Genomic DNA, 25,383 nt, shown 5'->3' on the forward strand with positions numbered 1-25,383 from the left:
ATTCCTCAGGCTGCAGTGCTGTTTGACTTGCAGGGCGACATGAGAGCACGGAGATGACATTAAAAGAAGGTTATTATTTACAGATATGGCTTTTGAAGGCTGGTAGAGGACTGCACATAGAAGGTGTAGAGAAAAGACTGAGCCTTGTGAAAAATGTCTCCTTTTGAACATGATGAGACAGTCGTAATCGCATGATTTACTTCTTTGATGCCATGTAATGAAAAAAAGTAATGAAACTAGCCCAAAATCCTCTTTTTCCTATACAGTCGAGCTGTTGCTTTATAGTGAAAGGGAAACAAAATAGCTCCAACATTTTACCAATTTATTTTCCACAAAGAAACATCTTTAAAATAGATACAACAGCATTAAATGCAGTGAATCAAACTGACACAGTTGCAGTTGTTTATTTAAATGAGCAAAATAAAATCGGATATGTTGTGACTTCTAAAATGCACTTGTGGTAGTAACGCTCACACACACACCTTCACAATATTTCAGTGTTACGAAATCTCATTTCCAGCTCCCAATGTTTGGTTTGAGCCATCATTCCTCTAATCACTACAATCCCCTTTTAGCATTACTGTACATTTCCTCTCAAGTATGGCGACAGGAAGCAACTTCAGACAGCACAGCTAGAGAATTAGGTCTCATTTTCACTGAGCAACACGATCTCTGACAAAGGCAAGCTTTACCCCCAGACGTCCAGCTTCAACATGGTCCTCCTCACATCTTCACCCTCCTCACTGTTGCATCACCGCAGTGCCGTCCTCCTATTAGGGCAGTTTCAGGAAATTAACTCCTCTTTAATACCCGGGACTAGACGGCATTTCCTTTATCACAGCTTCCTTGTGTCCAGAGGGTTAGTCCAATTTGCCATAATTTCAAAACAACACAAATATGTAAACAGCTTAGAATATATGCACACACGCAACAACAACAAAAAATAAAAATCCAAAGCATATCATTCCACGGCACAGTGTTTCTTTTTTTGTCGCTCCTCTGCAGTGGAAAAAAAACTACAACAACAGAAAAAAAACAATAAATAGACTTCCTCTGGTTTCTATATTTCTGTGTTTATGTATATACATATATATATTTACAGTGATGGGTCTCTACATGAGCACACAGCTCTTGGCCCGGTCCTTCCTCATGGTCGGGGCCTCGTCTATTTGCTCAGTCCGACCCGGCAGGGGTGGCAGGGGGAGCTGTGACACTCGCTTCAGGCCTCTGCGGGAACTGCTGCGTTTTAGCTGCGGCTTGTGCGGCCGCCGCACCGACGCCACCGTGGTGACGTGGAACACGTCCCGAACGCTGTTCTCTGAAACCTTGGATGTGCACTCTACGTAGGCCACCGCCCCCATCTGTCGAGCTATCGTGCTGCCCTGGAACACGGAGACAGGGAAGAGACAATTAGCAAGCAAGTAAACTTAATTTATGACTGTTTTTCAAAACAGGAAACGTGAAAAGGGGAGAATACATGCAACATTTTATCTGCAGTACCACAGAAAACTTCAGCTAGTAAAACTTGACATTTTCACAACTCATTTCTGTTGCACTTTTTCTCCTTTCAATGGTTTTGTATTCAACCTTCAGCCTCTTTTTTTTCTCCGTGAAGTGTTCTCTCTCGTTTCCCTTTAGAGGTTGTGCTTGAGTTTACTCCACATCAAGGTGTTGTGAGAGCGCTTCACAAAGAAATTCAATTTTTACAACATCCACCTTATCCGTCATTGTACCTTGTCAATAAGCAGGCATTATATCTCAACTGTGGAAGACTAAATGTCCCCGAAAGAGGCATCAGATCGGAGACAAAGATGTCAATCTACACCGTAGACTGAATGTCAATGATCTAAACATGTCTGGAGACAAATGCAGCTCCTCCAGCTGAGGCATGAATAATGTAGAGGCTCGGACTCCTCAGTCTGTGGTGAGAGAGTGGGAACAGAGCCCACTGGGCCACTGTTGACATGGTCTATGCAGCTATTTAGAGAGAAGAGACTAAACTCTAACTGAGCTCCTCCAGCACTGGAGCGCACCCCTGAGTAATGTTACAATATGCCCAGTTAATTGAGACCGTAAATTGTTTGCTTGAGATCAAACCAGGGACAAATTTAATTCTAAAGTCCCTATTGCCTCTCTCTTCACTACAGTTCATCAAAACACAGTCACGTAAGATCAAGACACATTAAGGTTTTAACCAATGAGACAGGACTGCATTTCCCATGACCCTAAAATTGCATGCTCTTCAAACTAGAGAGTTTTTCATCCCCAGTGGACGTGGTTTGATTTTTATCACGGTGGTTCACTGAGCCGCATATAAGAAGCAATGAATTCCTCATTTGGTGGAACGGCAGATTTAGATTCAGGGGTGGCGGCTGGAGAGGGCCAAGGTAGAGATTGTCGTAACAGGCGGAAAAGGCTTGATCAGATCTTGGGCATGATTAATGCGGAAATGTCTGGAGTTCACCCAATGGTCACTCTCTCCGGCGACTCCTCAGCTGTGTTGGAATTCAATTTAGGATCAACAACAGGATAACGACACAGGCTATTGGATTAGAGCACCAAAGATGTTTATTGTGCACAGCTTTGGCTTCTGCTGTGTGACACACGTTTTCGTGGGCATGTTGGAGGGACGAACAGTAGTCACAAATGGTCCCCATCTATTTTACATCAGCTCTGTGGTTTGCCACTCCATCTTTTGTTTATGTATCGTATTTACATGAACTGTCGTGTTGTTTTCAGTTGCTGATTTTTTTTTGGAGGCTTCGTGCTTTTAGCCTCCGGCAAGCTCTGAGACAGCGGTGGAAAAAAAGGCTCCTTTGTTCAGAGGGCTTTTGTGCGGTGGTGAAAAAGCCCCTCCACTTTTTGTATGTCCAACACGCGAGAGCACAAAATGAACACGCTGAAAGCTGATTAAAATTCACAGATTTACAGAACAGTTTATCATCCCCTTGGCTTAGAGGTCATGGCGGTATGCGATAAAAGGGCTCACTCATTTATCAATGTCTGTTTTTCTATTCATCCGGCATTTTGAAAATCCCCAAATCTGCATGAATATTTCATTTCAGGGAAAAATGTGTCCCTCGACATAAACCCCACTAACCGCCTGTGCCTCTTCCGTGGCCCTTGCCGTAAGCAACGTTGCATCGCCTGTCAGCTAATTTCGGTCAAAATGCCAACCCCAGCAACATATCCCAGAGGGGTTTCACACGGCTCTTAGTCTGCTGTGGTTGATTGTGTTGCACGAGTCCCCTTTCACACTCCCTTCCTGTGGGACTTCACCTGAGAGGCAATGCCAAGATGGAAAAATTGTATATAATCACTGGATCTCTTTCTATTTTCTTTTCCCGAAGACCATTGTTGTTTTCAAGTCTCTTTTTTTCCCCCCAGGGCACCATCTAAGTCCCTCTCTCATTTCTCATCCCCCCTCTTTCTCCTCACATATCCATCATGGGCATGTTCTCACCTGCTCGTGGGTGACGGGGATGAGGCGCTGCTTGGAGAGCTCCCTCAGGGTGCCGACGTCTGTCCTCATGTCCAGCTTACAGCCCACCAGCACCACTTTGGCATTGGGACAAAACTCCTGCGTCTCCCCTTGCCACTGTTGAGACATGAACCGACAGAGATACATCACTGATTGTGCCAAACATGAGCGTAGAGCTGCCTGTACCGACTGTGATACAGTGACGACCTTTGGCTCGTCAGACACTGGACACCTGAGCTCGATAGGGATTAATGCTCTCTTGATAAAAGACAATTGTTCAGCCGAGGAGTCAAAGAGAAATGAAAATGTATTTAGAAACTACTGATAACAGCATTCTTGAGACTTAAAAAATAAATGGTTAGTTGCACTCCTGTAAAGCATAAACGTATCTATGCATATAATATTCAACTAACATTTTTGTAAATTATTGATTAATGACAATTATTCTCTCGGTTAACCACTTAATTGTTTGGTCAATACCTTCTCAGAAAGCAGTGAAAAATGCACATCATAATACACTGAAACATTGCTCTTTATTCATGCCACCTTGGTTCAGATTTCTCCAGCACCCGTCAACAAATGTATTTCAGGTTCTGTACATAAAAGGTTGAGCAGTCTTAAATGTCACTTCTGACACTGAACCAACAGTCTCTTTTCCCAGCAGGTTAATACACGACCGCAGCCGACAGCCTTGAAATATTCCTCATGCCGTGTGCAGAATGTCAGGGTGTCCATTCACCCTTTATGTTGAAAACAACCTTTGACCTTTCAAGCCCACCCCTATTCCACCAATAATACCCTATCAAAAGCTTTGATTGTTTAACCCGCTCTCCTCCCCCAGTTGTCATCCAGAAACCTTGGTTTGCTTGTTTCTAGAGGTCAAGAGTCTAATTTGGGATGGTGATTGTGCAACAGGTTTTCCATGTGCCCCTGAGTTTCAGAGATTACCAGGGCGACAGCTAGGGGTCAGGGGTCATGGTAACCCCCTGCCAAGGGATACATGGGAAAACCAAAAGCTTGACGGCAGCTCTGCTTCCCCCTGTTGACAGAGAGCACTGATGCTTGTGAGATATGTGTGAGTAAAAAAAAAAAAGGTTAGTTCTACGAAGTCTGCAAGGGGCATTTCAGCAGCTCCCCTCAGACCACTAAACACGTCAACGGGCCAGCCGTGGGAACTGTCTTTGGCCCACAGGGAGCGCAGTTCAAAGGCAAACACACACACATGGCTTCAAGATGAGAGACTACTAAAAGGCACAGGCCTATTTTACATGACACCCGTTCACGCAAACAAACCCATTACGTTGGGTGTCCCTACATATACAATAGGTATTGCCACCGGCTGTAAAAACACTTCCATGACCACAACCTCGCCCTGCCAGTGTCACACTTTAACCGCCACCCCAAACTCAACTCCAGTATCGCAACATCTGAACCATAGACCCCATTACAAATGTTAAGTGCCACCATCTGGCTAACTGTTCTGCTTAAAACTTGGATTTTAATTTCAATATAATTTGAGATTGCCTACAGAAGAGACATTTAAGTACTCGCGAACAGACTCTGCAACAGCTCCTCTTTGATATGGCTGATGTGGCTAATTTGCGTACGTGATATTCCTCTGGCAGCCACTCGGATGCAAAGCCTCTCCTTTCATTCTTCACTCTGACCTTCCGTTCCTCAGAGGCCCAAGGGTCAAGTGTCCATGGACGTTTTAATGAGATAAAGGAGCAGGAGGCTCTAACCTCTGTGCTGATTTGCTCTATTGTTGAGCCATGAAAATGCAAGCTGCTGCTGCTGAGTGGGAACAAGATGCTGATCGGGAGAAACTGATTTTTTTTCCCGGTCGGTTCTCCAGTGTCACAGCAGATATTAAATGCTGATCCAAAGTGTTGAGAGGAGTAGAAAAAAAACCCCACTGACCTTCTTTATGACACTGTCCAAAGTCTCTGGGCGGCTGATGTCGAAACAGACGAGAACTGCATCTGAGTCAGGATACGCCAGCGGCCTCACGTTGTCGTAATAAGAGGAACCTGTGGAAACACAATAACATATGGCATAAGGTCACGGTGTCTTCTGAGACATTCCTGTGTGTACTTGTTTTTAACCTGAATTAACCCCATGGGGTTCTTCATCCCAGCCATATGGCTTATTCTACCAATTAGAAACATACTGCATATCCCTGGAAGGTGATCTAAAGGTCAATGATACATGGATAGCTCGTTAAAGCAGAGGCTGTGACCTAAACATGGATATGCTGCATCTTGAATGCACTCTGCAGACGCAAAGGAGTCTTGATCTTAACAGTCGTGTGCACACATTTCAGTATCTTTGTCTCTTGGGCTTCCACACAGCTGTGGCCTCCCTTCATCAGAGTGCTTCATGAGGAATGTTGATGGGTTTACGCAGACATATACACATTCACACACACGTACACACTGAAAAGTGAATTATAGTGGGTTGAAGACCGGAGGACTTGTGCACACAATCCATAATCACCTTCAAACAACAGCGAATGCCAGCACAAAGGCCAACTAAAGGTTGAACCCCTTCATTTTGTTGACTCAACCCTTTTCCTGTCTCTTGCAAATGGTCCTTGTTTTAAAATCCAAAATGTATTTCTGACTCGAGATTCGCATGCACTCGCATGCCTTTCCCCGCTCTCTCTTTTCATTTCTGTACCTTGATCAAATTTGAAGGCGGCGTGGTGCCTCTGTACTTTCACAAGTTGCTCGGTTCCACGGGTCCTGCTCTCCTACAGCTCTCATTAGGAGGCTTGTAAAAATATCTGGGCTCTCTCTCAGGAGCTGTGGTTGTGGCTGTGGGCCTCCCTCCCTCCTGCCTCCCCTGGGAATTGGTACGAAACTGAACTCTTGCATTTCGATAGCAACAGCACCCCGGCTGCATTAAGTTTAGTGTCATGAAAACTCCCATGTTTGGGGACAAATCGCCACATTTTACCTTTACAACTGCAAGAAATGTGCATACAGCTGTGAATCACATACGGTTGATGAATGTTGCACACTAAAACAACTCAGATATTACATTTAATCTCTTAAGGCCACGCCAACCGAGTATGATAATTATAGATTATCTTTATAGTTGCTGTTAACATGCTCATACCAGATACGACACAATAGGCAGCCAGCTTGTATAAAAGAGCTGTGAGACTTTGTCTGGCAGGGTAAATGGAGTCTGCACAATAGCGCTACAGCCTGTTTTAGCATCACTATGTTCTCTTTGTTAATGATGGAATGACAATAGCTGCACGCAGCCCGTAGCCCCAGTTATTCAGCTGGCTGTCCCATGATGACCTGCTCCCTCCGCACTGAGAACAATGCAACAGCCTGCACATCAAAGATTGATGCATTTTGTGACTCCAAGTAAGAGAAAAAACATTTTTGTTTACATTCTGTTTCTCACCAAAATGCACTTTGCCATCAAGGGCCAACAACAATTCTGAATGCCTATCAAGTCTTTAAAGACTTTAAAAAAAAGAAAATGCTGTGAAATCTGCATTGTTGATGTTGGCTTGCAGTCTTCTTCTCTCCTGTTATTGTGGCATACCACTGGAGATATGCATTACCACCCTCACACTATAGTGTCATGAATGTACAAAGATAACTGTGTACTGTTACAAAATGGTGTACTATTCATTTCATGAAACTTGCTCAGTGCTTACGTAAATGTTCTTCAAGCATTTCTGGGCTTTATACAGCATTTGCATTAGAGGGCTCTCTGTACAAATGAAGGGCACGAAAATATTATACTGATACAGCTCTTTGCAACTTTTTAGTTTGTATTGGCCCTAATGGCTCAAATTGTGGTGACACCAATTTGCCATGATACAATCATTTGCATTATTTTTAGAACAATGTAAGCAATGCAATGATTAGTTATGATTGATATGAGAAAGATCGGTTTTGGTTACAATTGTTTCGAGGCGCATCACTTGACTTGCAATCTCAAGTGTAACAACCATTGCTAAATTACTGCACAGCCTGGTGCTGTTGCTGGGGGCTTGGTGCATATTAATCCTTATGAAAACAATACAGAGACCCCAGCATATAGTGGTGAAAACTAAGTGGTGCCTTTTTAAACGCAGCAAAACCCTGATGGCAGCTTGTAATCTCTTTGATACAAACACGTTTGGCAATCTTGTTTCTCCTTTTTTTTTTTTTAAACATACACTAATCATATTTTCAGTGTAATATAAAAGAAAGAAATGAAAAATAAATGTAATTTTAGCCCACCCCTGACAGGACATTATCCGGAATTCACAGTCCTGTCATCGTCTTAGTAACACAAGATTGCTACCGTTTTGTAATGCTGAGAGAGCAGGACTTGCACACACACACATGCAAAGAAAAGCCCAATAACACAGATGCCAAGTTGAACAGTCAGCAAATCACACATTGAACGACAGCGAGCTCTGATTGGTAGTGGTCACACATGAGGTGCTGTAGCTGCTGAAGTTGGTCTTTAGTATGTATCACAATGCAGCAGACCATACTGAGGTTAGAGCTGAGGAGGAAAAGAGCACGTGGAGGTGGAGAGGGGACAGAAAAGATTTAATGGCTTTAATGCGAGGGCATGTGCAGAAGCATGAGATGATGAGGAAAGCAACCGCGGAATTACAGCAGACTCCAGATGAAGGGGAAGAGATGTCGGGTGAAGAACAGTTGAAACAATGGTCCTTGTTTGACTTCATATGTAATTAGAGGCTGGAACGAGGCCTCCGGGATCAATTTGTCGATCCCAAAGATCCGAATGATTGGCAGGTCGCGGTCACGACGGACCTCGTCACAGCGCAGCAATTCTGAGCTCTTCTGCCTTGAGCGACAAGAAAGCTACCTCAGCACTTTTGCAAAGTCAGAAAGAAAAGTCCTCTAAGGGAGAGGAGAAAGGGGCTGCGATTAAAACGAGCCGAGCAGGCACAAATAAAAGCCGATCACCATAACGATCAACAACATGAGGAGGAGAAAGGGTGAAAAACAGTTTTCTCCTGATTGTAAAATATATCACCTCCACCGCCTGAAAGGCACTTGTACTCCTTCCAACGAAGAGACATGAGCAGAGATAAAAGAGGATGTAGCTGTAGAGGAGGGGAGGAGAGGGGCTGTGCAGTGGGTGGTTGGGTAGGTAATGAAAGCACTGGACTCGGCAGGACAGATCAAATAAAGAGGTATGAGAGCTCTGGGTTGGCTATTGGTGAGACTGGCCTGTGCCCATTCACTGTGAGGTAGAACAAAAGGTCAATTGAATTTCAGACAGAGCAGGATGAGATGGATGGTGCAGGAGGGCGAGGGAGGGGAGCACAGCCTGGCAGAAACCACTAAAAACCATCACGCCTGACAAGGAGTGGGACCCTGCCATGTCGTGCCAAGGACAGGCATAAACCACCCCTCACAAAACCTCCTCGAGCATTAGCATTAGCCAGATTTAGCACCGGCGATCTCCCACCGTGGAAAGTGGATTTCTGTCTTTATTTCCACGGGGCTAATTAGCGCTACGCCTCGCTGCGGCGCCATGCAGGAGGCTCTGCCGAGCATACGTAGGTGACAGAGGTGGGAAGACAGGCGTTCCTCACCAGCCGTCAGTCGAGCTTCATCAAAGGCCTGAATATCCCAGCAGATGTTGAGGCAGACAAGAACGCTAATGTACAGTAATAAGGCTCGAGGGTTTGTGGTTTGACTTCATTTAGGCCTATTGTCCCTTGACACATTGAGTCTCCTGTAGGGACAATCTGTCTGAAACATGACAGCTCTCTGTCTGCTCATTCAAACCCTCCTCTGTGTGAATTTCTATTTTACGAGGACAGACGATGAAATAAACTGAACAATAAAACACAAATGATGCATTTAGATGGGGATGATTCTTTAGAAAACCTGTGAAATTGAGTGTGCATTAACATCTAAAAAAGCCTTCCAGTCTTCAGTGCATTAATCTGTACCATCACAGCAGGAATTTTCTCTAATCTCTCTACGTCTGTTGCATGCTCATTGCAGACACAGCTAAAAAGCAAACCATTATGAGCGAGGGGAAAAGAACAGTCTTTGCCTCGAGGCCCTGATGTGTTCACACACATATGGCAGGGAGTCAACAGCAGCTCATTAGGCCACATAGACATTCTGAAAAAGAAAAAAAAACACCCATGCACACAGACAAAGGCAGGGTATAAGGAAACAAACACCCTCTCAAATGTGGACAAATAAACGACAGCAGTTAGTGTGACTGAGTTAGCCGAAACCTTAGAAACGCAACACATTCAACGCCACATACCCGGCGTCTTTATTCTTTTCCTGCAGCTGTTTTCCTCTTGAAATGCACCTTCAAAGCAAAGGCAAAACATTTCAAGTTGGGGAGGCCGAGTATCGTAGCAACCCGGAGGGATGCAAATGGCTTCATTGTGAGGCCTTGAAAGGAAGTAAGGAGGAAGCGAGCAGGAGAGCGGAGGGGATCGTGGAGGCCAATGACTCTGGTGCATTGATTATTAGAGGTGACTAAAAGCAGGAGAGGAGGGTTGGCGCTCCATCCTTTAAAAGGTTGAGCAGACTTTTCATTACTGAAGGTTCGCTCTGTGTTGTGAACTGTTATGGTTTCTCCTCAATCAGGGTTCGTACGCGCATATAAAAAGAGACAGCTGCCAAGACACCCTTTGAGAGGAGGTGAAGTTACTTTGACCCAGTGTACCCATCTGCTGCTCAAGACGGCGTGTTTTCTTGTGTGAATGTAAGCCTGCACAAAACTTTCTCTTACAGTCTGACGTCCGGAATGCAATACAGTGTACCGCATACGGTGCCACTGACCTTATTCACGTGGCAGAAATTGTAAACTCACACTCCAGATGGAAAATACCTTCCTGGAAGATTGGCATAAAACTAGTGCTTCTACAAGAAGGGACTTCAAAAGATTTGAAACTCAATTTCAGCTGGTAACATTAGCATGAAGTTTTCAAATGCCGGCTCTACCGTTTCAGAGTTCTGTCTATTATTTGAATGCTGTTCCAGGCAACCATTCATTTCCATTCACTTGCGCATGATATGGAAATCAATTGAAGATTCTTGAAACGTGTTTTTGAGTTGTGTAATCTGTCACAATGAAAGTAAAGATCCGCCTTAATTTTGGTCAGTGTTACATTTTCAAGAATGTGACAAATATTAAAGCAGACTTGAGGTTCACTGTGATGTAGTACACAACTCAAGCATGATTAAAGTGTCTGTTAATTGATATACAATAAATAAATAAATGGGAAAAAAAACGCCTGCCATTAGAAAAGTAGAAAATTAAAGAGACATTGTTTTTCTCATTAGTGTATAGACATTTAAAGTCTAATGAAGGACAGTATTGAGTAGCATTATGGGAAATGTAGGATCCAGCGTTTTCGAAGCTTGGCTCATACCATGGACTAAAAGTCATCATATCTTGTCCACTATTGTTTTGATTTTTTATCATTCTTTTTTAAATCGGCTGTGTCCTACTTCTTTATGGATGTGTAATACTAAATCGTTGGAGTGCCTCTAAATTGGTAAAAACATGCAAAACCACTAGTTTGGTCCTTTTACATTTAGGGATCTATTTTGGAGCTTGTTAGTTAGTCATAGTGGGCCAGATAGTGGGGTTCAAATATAACTGTATTACGTCCAGGTCAAACTTTCCTATTAATTACTGCATAACTGAATTAATCCTGATAAGTGTAACACAGAATAGGAGATAGTGCAGTATCATGATAATACAAAGATCTACTTCATTGGATTAAAATGGATTTCAGAGTTCCAGTTTCTTATTGGATCCACTCATTCTTAATTCATTTGTTATTTCTTGTGAAGTGAAGTCTCTCAAATAAATGATTCCATTGTACGATGTTCTTCCTGGTATATAATAGCAGAGTGGATGGACTGTATGCTTCCTCCTCCTGTGATGTAATTTTCAAATGGCCATCAATGATATAAAGACTAGATTTCAGAAATACTGAACCTAGGAGGCGATATTGCATTTTCAGATCACATGAAATGTTTGCCAGATTCTGTGCAATATGTACAGACATCACTACGTGCCACGGTCTGCAGCTTGGGGCAGTGAATCCGAGCAAAAAATCAACTCAATCCAGTAAAACACACTATTAAAAAGCCTGTAATGAAGCAACCTCAGCTGGTCTGGACTCTAGACTGGGGCTTTTATCTTTGGCTGCGCTTGCAGTCTGACATATAGGCTATAAACGTGTACAAAACACACACACACACACACACACACACACACACACACACACACACACACACACACACACATATAAAGCTGTTGATCTGTAATAGAGATGGCTGTGTCAAGTTTTTCAAAGGCATTAGCACACGGCCAGGACAGTAGAGGTGACACCGGGTTAAATGGCCATTAACCTCCCATGTCTGCAGCCTCCACACAGGGGATATTGATCAAAGCTCCCTGTGCTTTCCCTGTGGAAGAAGTGCAGCCTTTGAAGGGCATCGAGCACCTTCCACGCATCTGCTCTGAGCTGTGCTGCCGAGGAGTCAATGTGTCTGTCGTTGAAAAGCTGGGCCAGCCACAGCGCTGACAGCACAGGCAAAAAGGGACAGAGCGGCATTACTGTCTGTCTCCTGCTCAGCCCCAGGGGTATGGAGATGGACTAGTGTGTCCGCTTTCAGTTTCTCCTCACCCCCAGCTCCTCTTTTATAATCACAGACAGACACACACACACACACACACACTCTCTCATTCCACAGTAGAAACAGCTTTGAATTTCATCTCCTGTTGTTTGATCTCTGTGTCCTGTCTAAGGCTCTGGTTCATGCTGCGCTTCGCTTTTAAAGATCACTACACTTCTTTTGTCGCTCACCCCTTCTGTCGATTTATATATACCCAGTCTCCGTTTAAAGAAAAACAATCATGTCTCTGCTTTGATTTTCCCTTTCGAAGTGTGACATGATGAGATCTGGTGTGGCAGTCTATGTACCCCCCCCCCCCCTCTGTGGTACTTAATTCCTTGGAGATGTTCATGTGTTTAGATGTTACAATTCAAACACTACACAGTTTTTGTCTTTGTGAGGAAGTCGAGCAGCTGGGAACAACTGCTGGCAGTGTACAGGGAGCACACGCCATACCTGTCTTTATCTGTTTATGTGTTTCCTCAAGCTCTGCGCCTCTCGCACCAGAACCTTTGACTCTCGTCTAAGCAGTAAAAGCAGACTGTTTGGACAAGATCCATCTAATGACACAGTTTAATAAAAAAAACAGACAAAAGCCAGTTCAAGCACACCATATGCTGACTTGAAGATTATTTGTTCTTTGCACAACCTCTTTCACCGCTCAGTGTTGGACCCCAGCTGGTTCTGATATCGCCAACACAAGTCTTCTTGCTGGATTTGTTTTTGTCTCGTTGCTCAACTTGAACATTTAAAAGCAGAAGATTTCAAAAGGCAAAGAGGTCTTTTTTTTTTAAAGAAAGCCGGCTAGTATCAATTTCCAGCTTAACTCCTTGAAAGTTGATCAGTTCAGCCACTCTGGGCGAGCCACTGCTTTACAGAGACATCCAGATTATGGATGCTTAGGTCAACAATCATTGACAGTGCAGCCCAAATAAATTCAAATCAAATATTAACACACAGGCAAAACGGTGATTTAGTGACCCAAAAAAAAGCACCATATTTGGCTTCCAGTAGTGCAGTTGAACCTGGCTCAACATTTTCCACAACACTATGCAATGTCATCCGGCAAAGCACTATATTGGAAGATCGGATTCAAGCAAGCACACACGCCTGGCAGTTAACTAGATATCATCAGATGGCAGATCACACCTGATTCAACCTGGGCACCTTCCAGGTGGCACCAAATTACTGAATTTTCTAATCCTAGCTGCTATAATCTAACTATAATGGAAAGAATCTTTCTCTGTATGTCTGTGTTTCAAGTCTTGATAACCATTCATCTAATCAACTTCACACTTTAGGTGCATTGCTGAGAACCAGGCAGCAACTTCTGGGTATGTAAAGTGAAGCCAATGCGGAAGTGCCTTCAACTTGCATTTGTTCTAATAGCCAGCAGGGGTCAACTCCTCTGGGTGCAGAAAGAAGTCGGATTGTATAGAAGTCCATGAGAAAATGACCCTACTTCTCACTTGATTTATTACCTCAGTAAACATGATGGCGATAGCCAAAAACCAAGATGGCGTCCGTCAAAATGCCGAACTCGATATGATGAGGACCCAAGGAAGCGTAGTGTTGAGTGTTAAGTTGTTTGGAAGAGCAGTTCTGTAGAAAGCTGTAAGCATCAATAAGCAATTGGCCGAACAGGGAGTGCACCAGTCAACTTTCAATTAATCAAGGTTTGAAACTGATGCACGGGACAATGTTTGTCTAAAAGTGTAATGCCGGAGGTTCTCTAAGCTGGCAGCTCAGTGCCTCCGTTTGGATGAATACGAATAGTTGAAAAAAAAAACTCAAGCTGCATTGAATATTTGTTATATAACACCATTTTCAATAGTATTTGAGTTCATGCAATGATGTTTGGAGTTTACTGCCAACATTAGACACCCACTCTAATTCTTTGACCTAGTATTGGTGATTTCCATGGCACAATGAATTCTGCTCTGAAAGGCTACCATCACTCCACATCTCCTTCTGTTCCTTTTCACGTGTAAAACAGCCGACATCACATCCTTTATTTCCACTCCTACACATCTTTCAATCTCAGGATTTTCATTAAAACTTGTAATAACACTGACGGAAGCTTCTCTGTCCACGGCTATCTGTCTGATATGAAAAAAGATGTGAGAATATTCAGGCGGCATATGAAAGAATAGCTTGTGAGTGGAAAAGGACATCCTCTGCTCCATCTACTCCACTTCCTCCACCCAAACACATCCCTATCATGGTGCTATCTATCCCCAAGCCCACTCTGAAACCCCCCCGGGGAGACCGCCAGGGAGACATGGCCCTACTTCAAGTGCAATTTCACTTCCACAAAAGCAGCAGTAGTGAGAAAGAGAGCGCATCGAATCTTGTTTATAAATAAAGTCATCCATAAATGATGGGATCTGTCGAATGTGAGCGGGGTGCAGGTGGGGGAGTGAAGGATGGAGGTGAAAGACGGCCTCCCTCCCTGTATCCCCTTACGCTCGGATGGGTTGCAGACGGATGCTGAGAGGGTTTTGCTCCCGTGGTGGTGGGGGTGGGGGGACTGAGCGCTAGCTCTGGGAGCAGTAGAACCAGTCAGTGTGGCTGTTTTGAAGTGGGCTGATCAAAGCTGGCGCTGCTTCGGGTTCTGTTGCACTTGGTAGAGGGAGTGGACCGGGAGAAAACACACAGAGCTCCAGTTCCCTTTTGGGTTTCCTGTCTGCCTGGAAAGGCATTCACTATTGCTACTGTTGCATGGTTTAGCGCCAAGGAGCAATAGTTTGTGTCTCTTCTCTTGTTAAAGTCAACACATGAACAGAGCTGGGCCAACATAATGTGTTACTGTCATTGCTTCACTGCGCCGAGTGACGCAGGCATTGCTGAAAATTGTGTTCCTTGTGTTACACATTCAATTCAATCTGAACCACGTTATGACACTTATATAATATATATCTATCAAGTATAATTAAGTATCACTGCAAAACTAGCAATGTCTAAATAGAAGCAAGCACCAAAGTACACACACCAAATTGAATGTTTTTTAAATAAATGTATCATTTGTTGTGTTTTTATTCATTTAGAAAGAAGAACTTTGTTTCTCTTTGGATATCTTTTAGGGGAAATGATATTTTGGCCAATGTGTGCAAGAACCTTTTTACTAAATAACAAAATGGTAGAGAGGGTTGAATACTGGATATTATTGTACTTGCACTTTGTTTGCGTAAAGCATAGAAGAATATCACAAATATGTCAGCATCAAACTGGTGTCTCTTAGTGTGTAGTCAGTTATTCCTAATCAAACTTAAAACTTAAGAAGCTCCCACTTTGTATGGTCAAGTCCATGTGACTACATTTAGGATCTATAACTTCCTACCCTGTCAATGTCCTTTGCATCGTGCCATAGATCATGTTACTTCAGGTCAATGGCGACAGAGGTTGCACTATTACAGCGTGTGTCCTCCATCTCTTAACACAATAGACAAAAGCACTGCATTGAATCCCCTACAGGACTTCTTATATCGCCATATGTAGCTGTGTGTTTAGCATGTAACAAGAGCGCTGCATTGGTTTAAAAGTGTGACACAGTTGGCGTTTGTGTGTCTGCGTCCCCGAGGACCACAGTGGGTCAGGTCCCAAGGGTGCCACCAACCAACCTCACTCACAACAAAAAGCCTGGGAGGGTGGGGTGGTGGGCTGGGGTGGGAAAAGCACAGATGTACACTTCTCCTTCTGTCTACCCCTTCTGTCCCCTTCTGCAGTTTTCAATCTAGTGAACACTTGCTGCTCTTATAATATGCTCTAAGGCCCCCCCCCCCCCCCGACGCCTCCCATGCTTTTTACTCGCTTCAACCCCTCACAGCCCCAATCTCTTTGCCTATTGGGCGAAGCAGCTGCTGCGCTTTCCAGGCTTATTGTCTCCCGGCTCCCACCCCAGCGCCCCGGATCAGTCCCCATTACGCCTCTGGTCAGCTGAGAAACAATAGGAGAGGTCCCAGGGTCAGAGCTGTTGGAATTCCCATACGCAAACCCATTCAATCACGCACATGACCACACACATGTAAACATGCACTCACACATATGCATGACTCCAATAAACGAATGTAATTGATCTTCCCTACTATTAGTTACAATTTATTCTCATATCTGACCCTTTGTATTGTTGTTGCCTTAAACGCTTGCCAACAAATCAGTTTCTTATCTTTATTTTATCCTTTTATTCTCCCAGTCAGTCGTTATATAGTGTCATTCTCCTCTGTTAGCAGCACGGCATGCCAAGGTGTAAGACAGCAGTGTGAGCCCATCAAAAGCCTTAAGTGCACTTCTTTTCTTCACCACGTACCAAAAGTAAAATTTTAATTCTGCCCATTTAATGTTCATTCCCACTTTTCATGTTTTTTCCATTGGCACATTAAGTAATTAAAAGCCAAAAGCCATATACGGCCTATCTGCAGAGTGCAGCACAGTTCAGCAGTAGACATGCTATTTAAGCAGATTATACACTTTTGCCTGATGCTCAGCATTAAGCTGGGGACTGAGATGTGGTGAAGGAATGTGTGGTCTCAGCTCATGCTCTCAGCTCATAACTGTGTCTATGGTCACAGTTTACAGGCTCCTCTGATGGAGATGAGAGATCAGAAGGGCCGGGAGGGGAGGCGGTCTCCTCTGGGGGCCTCTAAGAAGTGCTTGTTTTCTTGTTTATGGGCAGGTGGACATGTGGGACGCTCGGGACGTTTTGTATGCATGTAAAAGCGAGCAAAGGAATGGGTACAAGCCTGTGTGGTGCAGGTGGCAGGCTGCACTACTGTGTGCGAGTAGAGGTGTCTGTGCGAGTGTGTGTTTCACAGTGTCACCGAGGAGAGCAGATATTCTGTGTGGTAATTACAGCCTGTGTGTTCCTGTCAGTGAAGCTGGCTGGCTTTCATGCGGCACTTCTTCCCACCCCTTACTGCTTAACACGGCCCCTGACTGCTGGTGACCCGAACGCCTCCCTTCAGAAGCCGCCTTGACTAATGGCCTATCAGAGATGGAGAACACCGACGAGGGAAAATAAAGATGGGAGGATAAATAAATAGCACAGAGGAAAAGATAACTGACAATCCACCTCCAGAGAAGTTACTTTACGCTCTCCTGCACATCAACAATCCTGCTGTATCCAGCTACCTTCTCTTACTGTAACAACCGCGCAGCCATTTCCTCTTCAGCTTGTTGACCCTTTTGTGTAATAGTCTATGAATATGATTCACGTATAGTGGGGATGGAGCACAGCTGCTAGGACTGCTGGCTGTACTCCAGAGTTTCTGTCACACAAACCCACTCAGAGAGTCAGGGTGCAATGAAGTGCACCACTGTGCATGAGACCATCATTATTCAAGAAATTTAGAGCAGGAGACCATTTACAAAGAGGAGAAGAAGGGAATGTCTACAACACAGAGGGGATTTGTTCATGTAATGCCCAAATCATTTGGCTAAGCTATAATATGAGGTATTTCTGTAAGTGCCAATTTAGTTATATGCATTCACGTGACATGCAAATGTTGTGAGCCGTAAAATACACTTTAGTTATTGTCTAATGGAAAACCTGGACATTTAAGGCACTTAACAGCCACATAGTGGCCGCTAAAGTAAAGCAAATGCTCACTGCATTTACATTTCTCTTCTTATTTGAAGTTTAAATGTATTTATTTGCATGTATTAGCCACGCTCATTATTCCTGATCATGGGAGTGATCAGTTCCGAAGTCACTCAAATCCTTGGCTATAAAATGTGAGGTAGTGTGTAGAATTTACAATACTGTGACACTCAAAGACAGCAAGTCCACTTCACCCCACGCAGCTCTTGCCGCTTAGTTTCTAATATGCAAAACGTCTTTGTGGGCTCCAACTATTAACTGTAATCCCCGGGATTATCAAGTGCAGGCTGCCAGAGAGGCTGCAGGCTCATCCCAAACCAGGGGGATGAGAGTCATGGAGGAGCCAGAATATATTCTCTGTGGTTTTTCTGTCAAGCTCATCAGGCCCCAGGAACAGAACTGTACCCCCTCTGTCCAAAAATAGCAAGTGTACCAGTTACCAGTTACCAGTAACTGTCTTTGAGAGTGGACACCTGGACCAAACGCCCAAGTTTATTTCCAACCTCTCCAAATCCAACACGGCAGTCACAAGTCGAACAACATTCTAACACACCGTCCTCTGTGCTCACTCAGTCAACAAATTGAAAAGGGAAACTTCTATTAAATGTGTACATTGTGATCTTTTCACAAACACAATACAAAATGTTACACCTGACATGACTTCTCATGCTTCAACAAGAGTCAGAGTCTGAAGCCATGCTAGTGGCTCTGTGAGTCTGTACTTTGAGCAACGCAGCACCTTCTTCATTATATTGGTGGCATAATAACTGTATAAACAACTACATAAGAACTGTAAGAACGTATTGATTTGATAACTAGTCCATTAATCAATTAGTAAATTAAGAAAAATAAATCATATAAAAACGTTTAATTGATTCATTAATTAAGTCATTTAAGTCATCTTCTCAAATGTGAGGATATGATGTTATTTTCTTTTTCATATTATTGTAAACTGAGTATGTTTGGATTTTTTAAATTCTGTTCATAAAAAAAAAAGCAAATTACCCAACATTCTGGGTCAGGACAGTTTTTCTAAACTTCTCAAATGTGTTTTTTAATTTCTTTAAGTTACAGTATTTCAACAGCTTGCAGTATCATCTGTTTACTCATTACCCAAAAATGTCATGCAGCCGTTCTCCCCCAGTGCAGGGGAGTGCCTTCTAGCCTGCTATGCTTCATCAAAACAGGTTTCGTTTAGGCAGTTATTGCCCTGGGCTGGTTGGGCAGAAACTAGAAACAACTTTCAGGGCTCAGGCTCGGTGCATATACAATCAGTCTTGTGAACGGCAGTTGAAAGGATGTCGTCATCCTCCCTTCGGGTTGCCGACAAAAATAAACAAAAGGTCTACTTGCTGTCTGTGGTTAAATAAGCAGCTCCCTTACCAGCGAGTTGCAAGCACCTAAACATAATTTCAAGAGAAAGAAATGTTGGTTTTTAATTATTTAACGTTGAGTCTAACATTACAGTTGTGATCCAAAAAAGGCCAAACAGACCAACCGTAAGAGCCCGGAGCAAATCATGTTATCTCCTGTGTTCAGCGTAGTCGCTGCTCAGGTCAGACAGCACTTTCTGAGCATCCTCTGGCTCCACTGAGCTGTGGCTTTTTGAGGGCAAAGAGCTGCCTGTTGAAAGTATTTATGCTCTGAGTTGTGGCTGCAGTTCACTCATTCTCTATTAAAGATTAATAAAGCGTAAAGTGTTGAAGAATAGAAAAGCCCGCTGAACCCAGCGTGTTTTTACAGGCGTCTGAATGCCCTACTGGTCCAGTGCGCTGAGAATGTGGAGTTTAAATAGCAAAGAAGACACCAGGAATGTTGGAAAGTCGGTATGAGAGGAGAGAGACAGCCAGACTGTGACTCTGAGTGAGTGCTGGCGCTGGGAGTGGTGTTGCACACTTGGAGTGTCTTGTTATCGTCGCTCAAGTCAAAACAATCACACCTCTGACTGTGAAAAGTCGAGACGGCTTTGTCGTGAGAAATGAGCCGGAAATAAAACATCAAACATGACTTCATAGAGGAAGACTCAATATAGAAAAGTGGCTCTGAAACCTGTGTGAATGTGGTAATTTTATTTTTAGAACGTCTTACAATTTGTGACATTTTCAGGTAAATAAATGTTTTTCTGCTCTCTGTCATTGACGGTGCAGCACAATAGTGCGTCAAACTGTAGCCAGTTTATGAAAGCTTTTATATTTGTTGTTGTGAACACCCCGTGTCAGGCAGGTCTATTGCAGGAAAAATCCTCCGCTGCACAGCAAGTGATGCGTTTCATGTTCCCAGCAGCAGCACTTTGTTTGGAAATAAGTGGAGTAAAAAATAAAAATAAAAAAGGGAAAACTATAGCGAACACCACTGATCATTCAAAGAACCATAACAGAAACTCAAATTTCATTGACAGAACAGCTCGGGTTAAGGGCGAGGGACACGTGGTCTGAATGACGAGCGATCTCTGGGAAGTACAGTGGGGGGGGAAAAACACAGCGTGAGCGATTAGCAGCAAAGATTTCAGCAAAAGAAGAAAGCAAAACAAGATTCCCGTGGATAGCCACTTGAAAAAACAACATTCCAGCATGACTAAACAAAAAGTAAGAGTTCCAGTGTCCATGTGAGAATCAGGTCAGGCATTAGAGAGGCAGCAGAGAGGGGAAACAGAAAGAGACGTGAGTGTACTGCTGTACTGCAGGAAGTTTGGGGAAACCCGGGCTGTCATGACTTGGTCTTGTAAGAAACAGCACGCACACCTCTTAGCAGGGTATTAGTCTGAGGCCAAGGCTAGAGGGAATCTTTCCCAGGCACCCTTACCATATTGGGAAGAAAGGAAGAGTGTATTAATGCCTCAGGCTCTGTAAAAACCCTGACTGGCTGACTACCAATGGGCCCATGAGCGTCGACAGTAATCACTAATGGCTCTCTGACAAGTTATCACCAAGCCACATTGACATTTTGACCACTTAGCAGCTTGGGTTGCTTTAAAAGTCCATTAAGATACAGATACATGCAATGGTGAAACAGGCCATCTATCACTGTGTGGCTGCTGCCTGCACAGTCATACACAGATACAAGGGGTTTAAGGGGTTTAAGGGGTTTTCATTTTCTAATTGACTTAATTCTGCAGATGGTCTGGAGCTGAATGCAGGGCCGTACAAAACACAGCGGAAAGTTGCCCTCTGGTTCCCAGAAGCCATAAGACCTCCCTGTTTCTGTGTAATGCTTCTTAAAATACCCATTCATTTAGAACAGCAACACAAACACACACACACACACACACATACACGTGCACAGGCATACAGATTCATGCTCGGTAATGACCTCGATTAGATAAACACCTCACCGCTGTTCTCAAACATCCCGCCAGGACTAGTTCTTGTGGAAGAACCGGTTTAGTGATACCAACATAATCATTGGTGCAACGAGTGCTGGGAGAATTTTTTACCGATGCCGGAGAAATGTGAACCAGGCGAGACACAAGCTGTTTGAATAGCCATGCCTCGGACAGCGATCGATATTGCTTTGTGAACGGAGCCAGACCACAGCAGGCAGACTTCACCCTCAATTAAAAGGGAGACAATACTTTGTGTGAAGGGGCTGAAAGCTTGGTGGTAAAAAAAAAAATATATATATATATATATATTGTACTGTAGAGTGCAGCCACCTGAAAGTGTCAGAGCACATTTAATTTCTTCTCGAAATAGCAGGTACTGACAGCTTGGTGATGCTGTGGCTGGGTTGATGAAAGGCAAACTGGGTTGCGACGAAGGAAAGCTCTGTTGGCATTGTTGCTCTACTGGCACTCAACGACAGAGATAGGCTCCTCCATGTTGGACCCCCTTTGGTTCCCTCAAAGGTTAGCACTGTCTGACGGCTCGCAAGCGGCCCAAAGAGTAAAACGGGTCAAAGATTACCAAAGTTTTACTCTGAGCCAAAGCATGTCACACATTTACCTCCACTGATGGCAGCGATTGCATTGAAATAAATTGATTTGGCTCTAAATGATGGTGCGACCGTGCCCGAGAGCCTGGGCACTGAACTGGTGGTGCTGCTGCTAATGTTCAGGAGAGAAATAATCAAAACAAAGCTAGAGAAGGGCAGGAGAGGGGCAATTAACCGATCTGATGGGAGACATGCTATTTTCTTCAGATGAAAGCTTCTCTCATCTATGTGTGAGCCAATTATTTTTCTTGTTGAGAAAAAATATGAACATCTGCGTTTGCTGTGAATCGGTGGAAAATGGCATACCACATAAGGACCTCTGAAGACACACACACACACACACATAGAAGCACACATGCTTACCAAACACACACACACACACACATTTGCCCAGTGGGTTGGGTGACGCCGTGTTTGTTGTGGGGTGGGCGGCTCCTGACTGAAGATTAAAGACTAACACTGCCAAAGGTGGTTTAGGGTTTTAAGATGGACAGAAGCACAACACTCCCACTACATCATTAGGCTCCTATACAGCCCAGAGATAAGGAACTCTTCTAAGTTGTTGCCCCGGGCCCCAGAGGACCCCGACCCCTGACTGACAGGCTCAAGCAGATTTACTCCCCGGGTCGACACGGGGTCCAAGGAAAAACAACATTCTTAAAGAGTAAAAATACTCCCCATCATCTCTCCTGGAGGATAACTTTTAGTTTTATGTTTGGGAATGTTTATGGTAAAAGAAGGAAATCCCCCTGGGAAGCTCCCATATTCAGTCCTGTGACTGGCCAGCCATGCTGGCCAGATAGCTGACAAGAGCCTCTAGCGTCTAGCCTGAGATGACGATGGTGAGACGCAGATCTCAGGGTACCTCAGAGCAGTTAATCCATTCATGCTGACAAGACCGGGATGAAAGTAGACCATGGCTTTCTGTGCAGGAGTCTCACTGATTTCATGGCAGCGTGGTGGCCAAAACTACTTCCTTAGCAAGAAGCAAATTCACACACTGAAGCCCGATCACATGGAAAACTCATTCACATGACAAAGTAAGGATGATTTGTTAACAGAGAAATTCCCCTTCTGATGACACAACACTGCTGAGGTGGATTCCTCTCTGTGGAACGACGTTTGACACTGACGTCACCAGTAATTGTTATTTTAATAACAGCTGATAATAGCACATCAGGGTATTTCAATTTGACATTTTTAAGCAGTGGGAATTTTATTGAGGCTGGGAAAAGCTCCTCAAACAACATTCGCATAATCACAAGTCACTAAACCTTTCAGTTGAAACCTTGATTAATGAATCTGTAAAAGAATCATTTTAGGGTTAAGGGAATATGAGGCCAGCTGTGTAAACTCTGGAAACACTACTCTCTTTACATTAATGATTCTTTAAAACATTTCTGAAGGAAATACAACTTAATATCAAAGCTGACAATGTGGCAAAGAAGGAAACTCACCCAAACCAGCAAACAACATAATATCTGGCCAACATGTCGGCAAACCAATACGTCTTTCTATCACGTTAACAGTTAGGGCAGTTACTGGTCCCTTCAGGCACATCCTGTCTCAATTATCCGCACCCTCATCCCTTTCTCCCTCAACAGCCGCCTGACCCCGGTCAGAGCATGGGAACAGCCAGCCACACACAGTGGACAGCACAGGAAGGAATGCAAGAGACACATGGCTGGCACCAAAGTTTCTAGCAAAGACAACAATCATAAATAGCAGATGCAGATGAAGTCTCTAAAAAACATAATCCATCCCTCTCAAGTTGGCAAGGTCAAAGCCATTTGTCATAGAGATGACTGCAGGAAAAGTTGCAGAGGGGCGTTGGAGGCAGTCCTCCCACGGTCGCAGCTAGGGACGGGCACCACGGCAGGGCTGGGAGCGGATTGACTTGATGTCAGCCGTCAAGAGACGGCGCAGACAGAGACATGAAATTGTCTTACCTGACGTGTCCCACATATTCAGCTCAATCCGGTGCTTGTCTATCTCAAAACTGGCTGTGTAGTTTTCAAACACCGTAGGCACGTAGTTCTGAAAATAAGGGATTTATTTTAGTTATCCAATTAAGACGGACAAGATAAACGTGTGTTTACACAGCCACAGGCTTCAGAAGAGTCGACTGGTGGGAGTAAAAAAAAAAAATCATATTTGAAATGATGCAGCAGATAAAATAAAATAATGGCAGACACATTTAACAGCGAAGCTAGTTCTATACTCCCATTGGGGATATTTCAGAAATAATAAAACAGATGAAGACAACGCCTTAAAGTTTTATGGGCAGTACTGCAGACACAATAAAAGTCAGTTTAGACATAACAGGACTATTACAGAGATTTTTACAGTCATTCATTACAGTGCTGTCTCCACCAGCGCTTCCTCTCTGTCTAGATTTAACAGTTCTGTCTCTAGGCAGGTGGATGGAACCTGCTGAACAAGTGCTGGAGTTGAACTGTATCTTTGTATTGTTTTAATGGCAGTCCTCCTCGCTCATTCACAAACTCCTGGTCTCATTTATCTTCAAATTAAAAGCACTCTGGTTCAGACTTTTGAAAGACCTACCTCTGGATAGCAGTCCTTGGCAAACACGTGCAGGAGTGCTGTTTTCCCACATTGCGTGTCCCCGACCACCACAATCTTACAGCGGCTGCCTAGACTGTCCATGTTTTGTCCGTCAGAGGTGTGTTGTTGACACGCGGATGGATTGCATCCAGCATCCAGCATTGGAGACGCAGCAGAACAGAATGCAGGAAAGAAATATGAGCAAATACATGCGCCGACCCGGTGCGCTTTGTCCAGCTCTCCGTGTGTCCTACGCGCAGCTCCCCGGTCCCGCTGATAGACTGTCTGTCTGACTGGTCGGCTACCGAAACCTGAGGAAGGACGCGCACAGCCTTCACTGGAAACTCCGGCAGTTTGATTACTGGCCACGCCTTCCTCATATTCTGAATCTCATCACTCAACTGTAATAGGCTGCTCTGATGGGAAATGAAGGGTCTGTGAGACAAATAGTTTATAGTGACCTTTTTGTCTTATGGTATCCTTTTAATATCTAAATTATAATACTTCAGTAGCCTATATTAATGGGCCTCAGAGTTTATGGAGACAATTCTTCTTCCTTTTGTGTGCTTATAAGTCTTTATTGTTTCGCCCTAGAAATGTATTTTTAAGAACATCAGAATTTATTCTGCACAGAAGAAAGAGTCACTGCATGCATTGTGACCCATTATATGCTATTACTATTGGAGCTTCAATTAAAAGAACGTGACTCTATAAAAAACACTTTATATTTGACCTCAAGTCGTTATAGGCTATAAATCATCATATCTCAAGAGCTCAGCAGAGCCAGTTGAAACCACATATTGTAGGCTTATTCCTCTATGAACCGTGTCAGTGGTTGCACTCAGATATAATCTTAAACTGACATTTCACAAGTAGCAACTTGTTGGCCAACAGTAATGTAACGGCATGCACAGAGTATGCCTGTTTACTGTAACATTTGAAACATCTCATCAATGCACTCTGGTGGGAGCCAAGTAGCGAAACCAGTTACCGCAGAAAAAGATTTCTTGTTGAAATTAGTGGCTTCAGATCAGTGATTTATTCACAAAAGCGATACTAGTGCGAATAAGTCACATCTCTCTTAGTGATCAGGTTGTAACGGGATTATTTCTTCACTGAAGTATTGGATACTGTGATGAATTGGTCTACAGGGA

The 25,383-nt window shown here is 43.8% G+C and overlaps 1 protein-coding gene across 2 annotated transcripts; it reads right to left on the reverse strand.

Moving 5' to 3' along the window:
- Positions 1–388: 388 nt before the first annotated feature.
- rnd2 (Rho family GTPase 2) lies at positions 389–24,522 on the reverse strand. 2 transcript variants are annotated; one of them, XM_079176868.1, is made up of 6 exons: positions 24,230–24,522; positions 23,614–23,701; positions 5,402–5,511; positions 3,464–3,598; positions 1,101–1,382; positions 389–1,016 (listed from the first exon to the last, which is right to left on the reverse strand). In XM_079176868.1, the coding sequence occupies exons 1-5, from the start codon at positions 24,389–24,391 to the stop codon at positions 1,113–1,115; spliced, it is 765 nt and encodes a 254-aa protein (XP_079032994.1). In that variant the 5' UTR covers positions 24,392–24,522; the 3' UTR covers positions 389–1,016; positions 1,101–1,112. The 2 variants fall into 2 exon arrangements, with proteins under 2 accessions (XP_079032994.1, XP_079032993.1); XM_079176867.1 differs by having other exon boundaries at positions 389–1,382.
- Between the last annotated feature and the right edge of the window lie 861 nt (positions 24,523–25,383).

The sequence above is a fragment of the Pholis gunnellus genome (genome assembly GCF_910591455.1).
Source record: "Pholis gunnellus genome assembly, chromosome: 17".
NCBI lineage: Eukaryota > Metazoa > Chordata > Actinopteri > Perciformes > Pholidae > Pholis > Pholis gunnellus.

Coding starts and splice junctions, on each gene's coding strand:
- rnd2 (XM_079176868.1), bottom strand. CDS start 24,391: ATGCTGGATGCTGGATGCAATCCATCCGCGTGTCAACAACACACCTCT. Junction 23,702..24,229: donor CCAAGGACTGCTATCCAGAG/GTAGGTCTTTCA, acceptor CCTTATTTTCAG/AACTACGTGCCTACGGTGTT. Junction 5,512..23,613: donor GAATATGTGGGACACGTCAG/GTAAGACAATTT, acceptor GTGTTTCCACAG/GTTCCTCTTATTACGACAAC.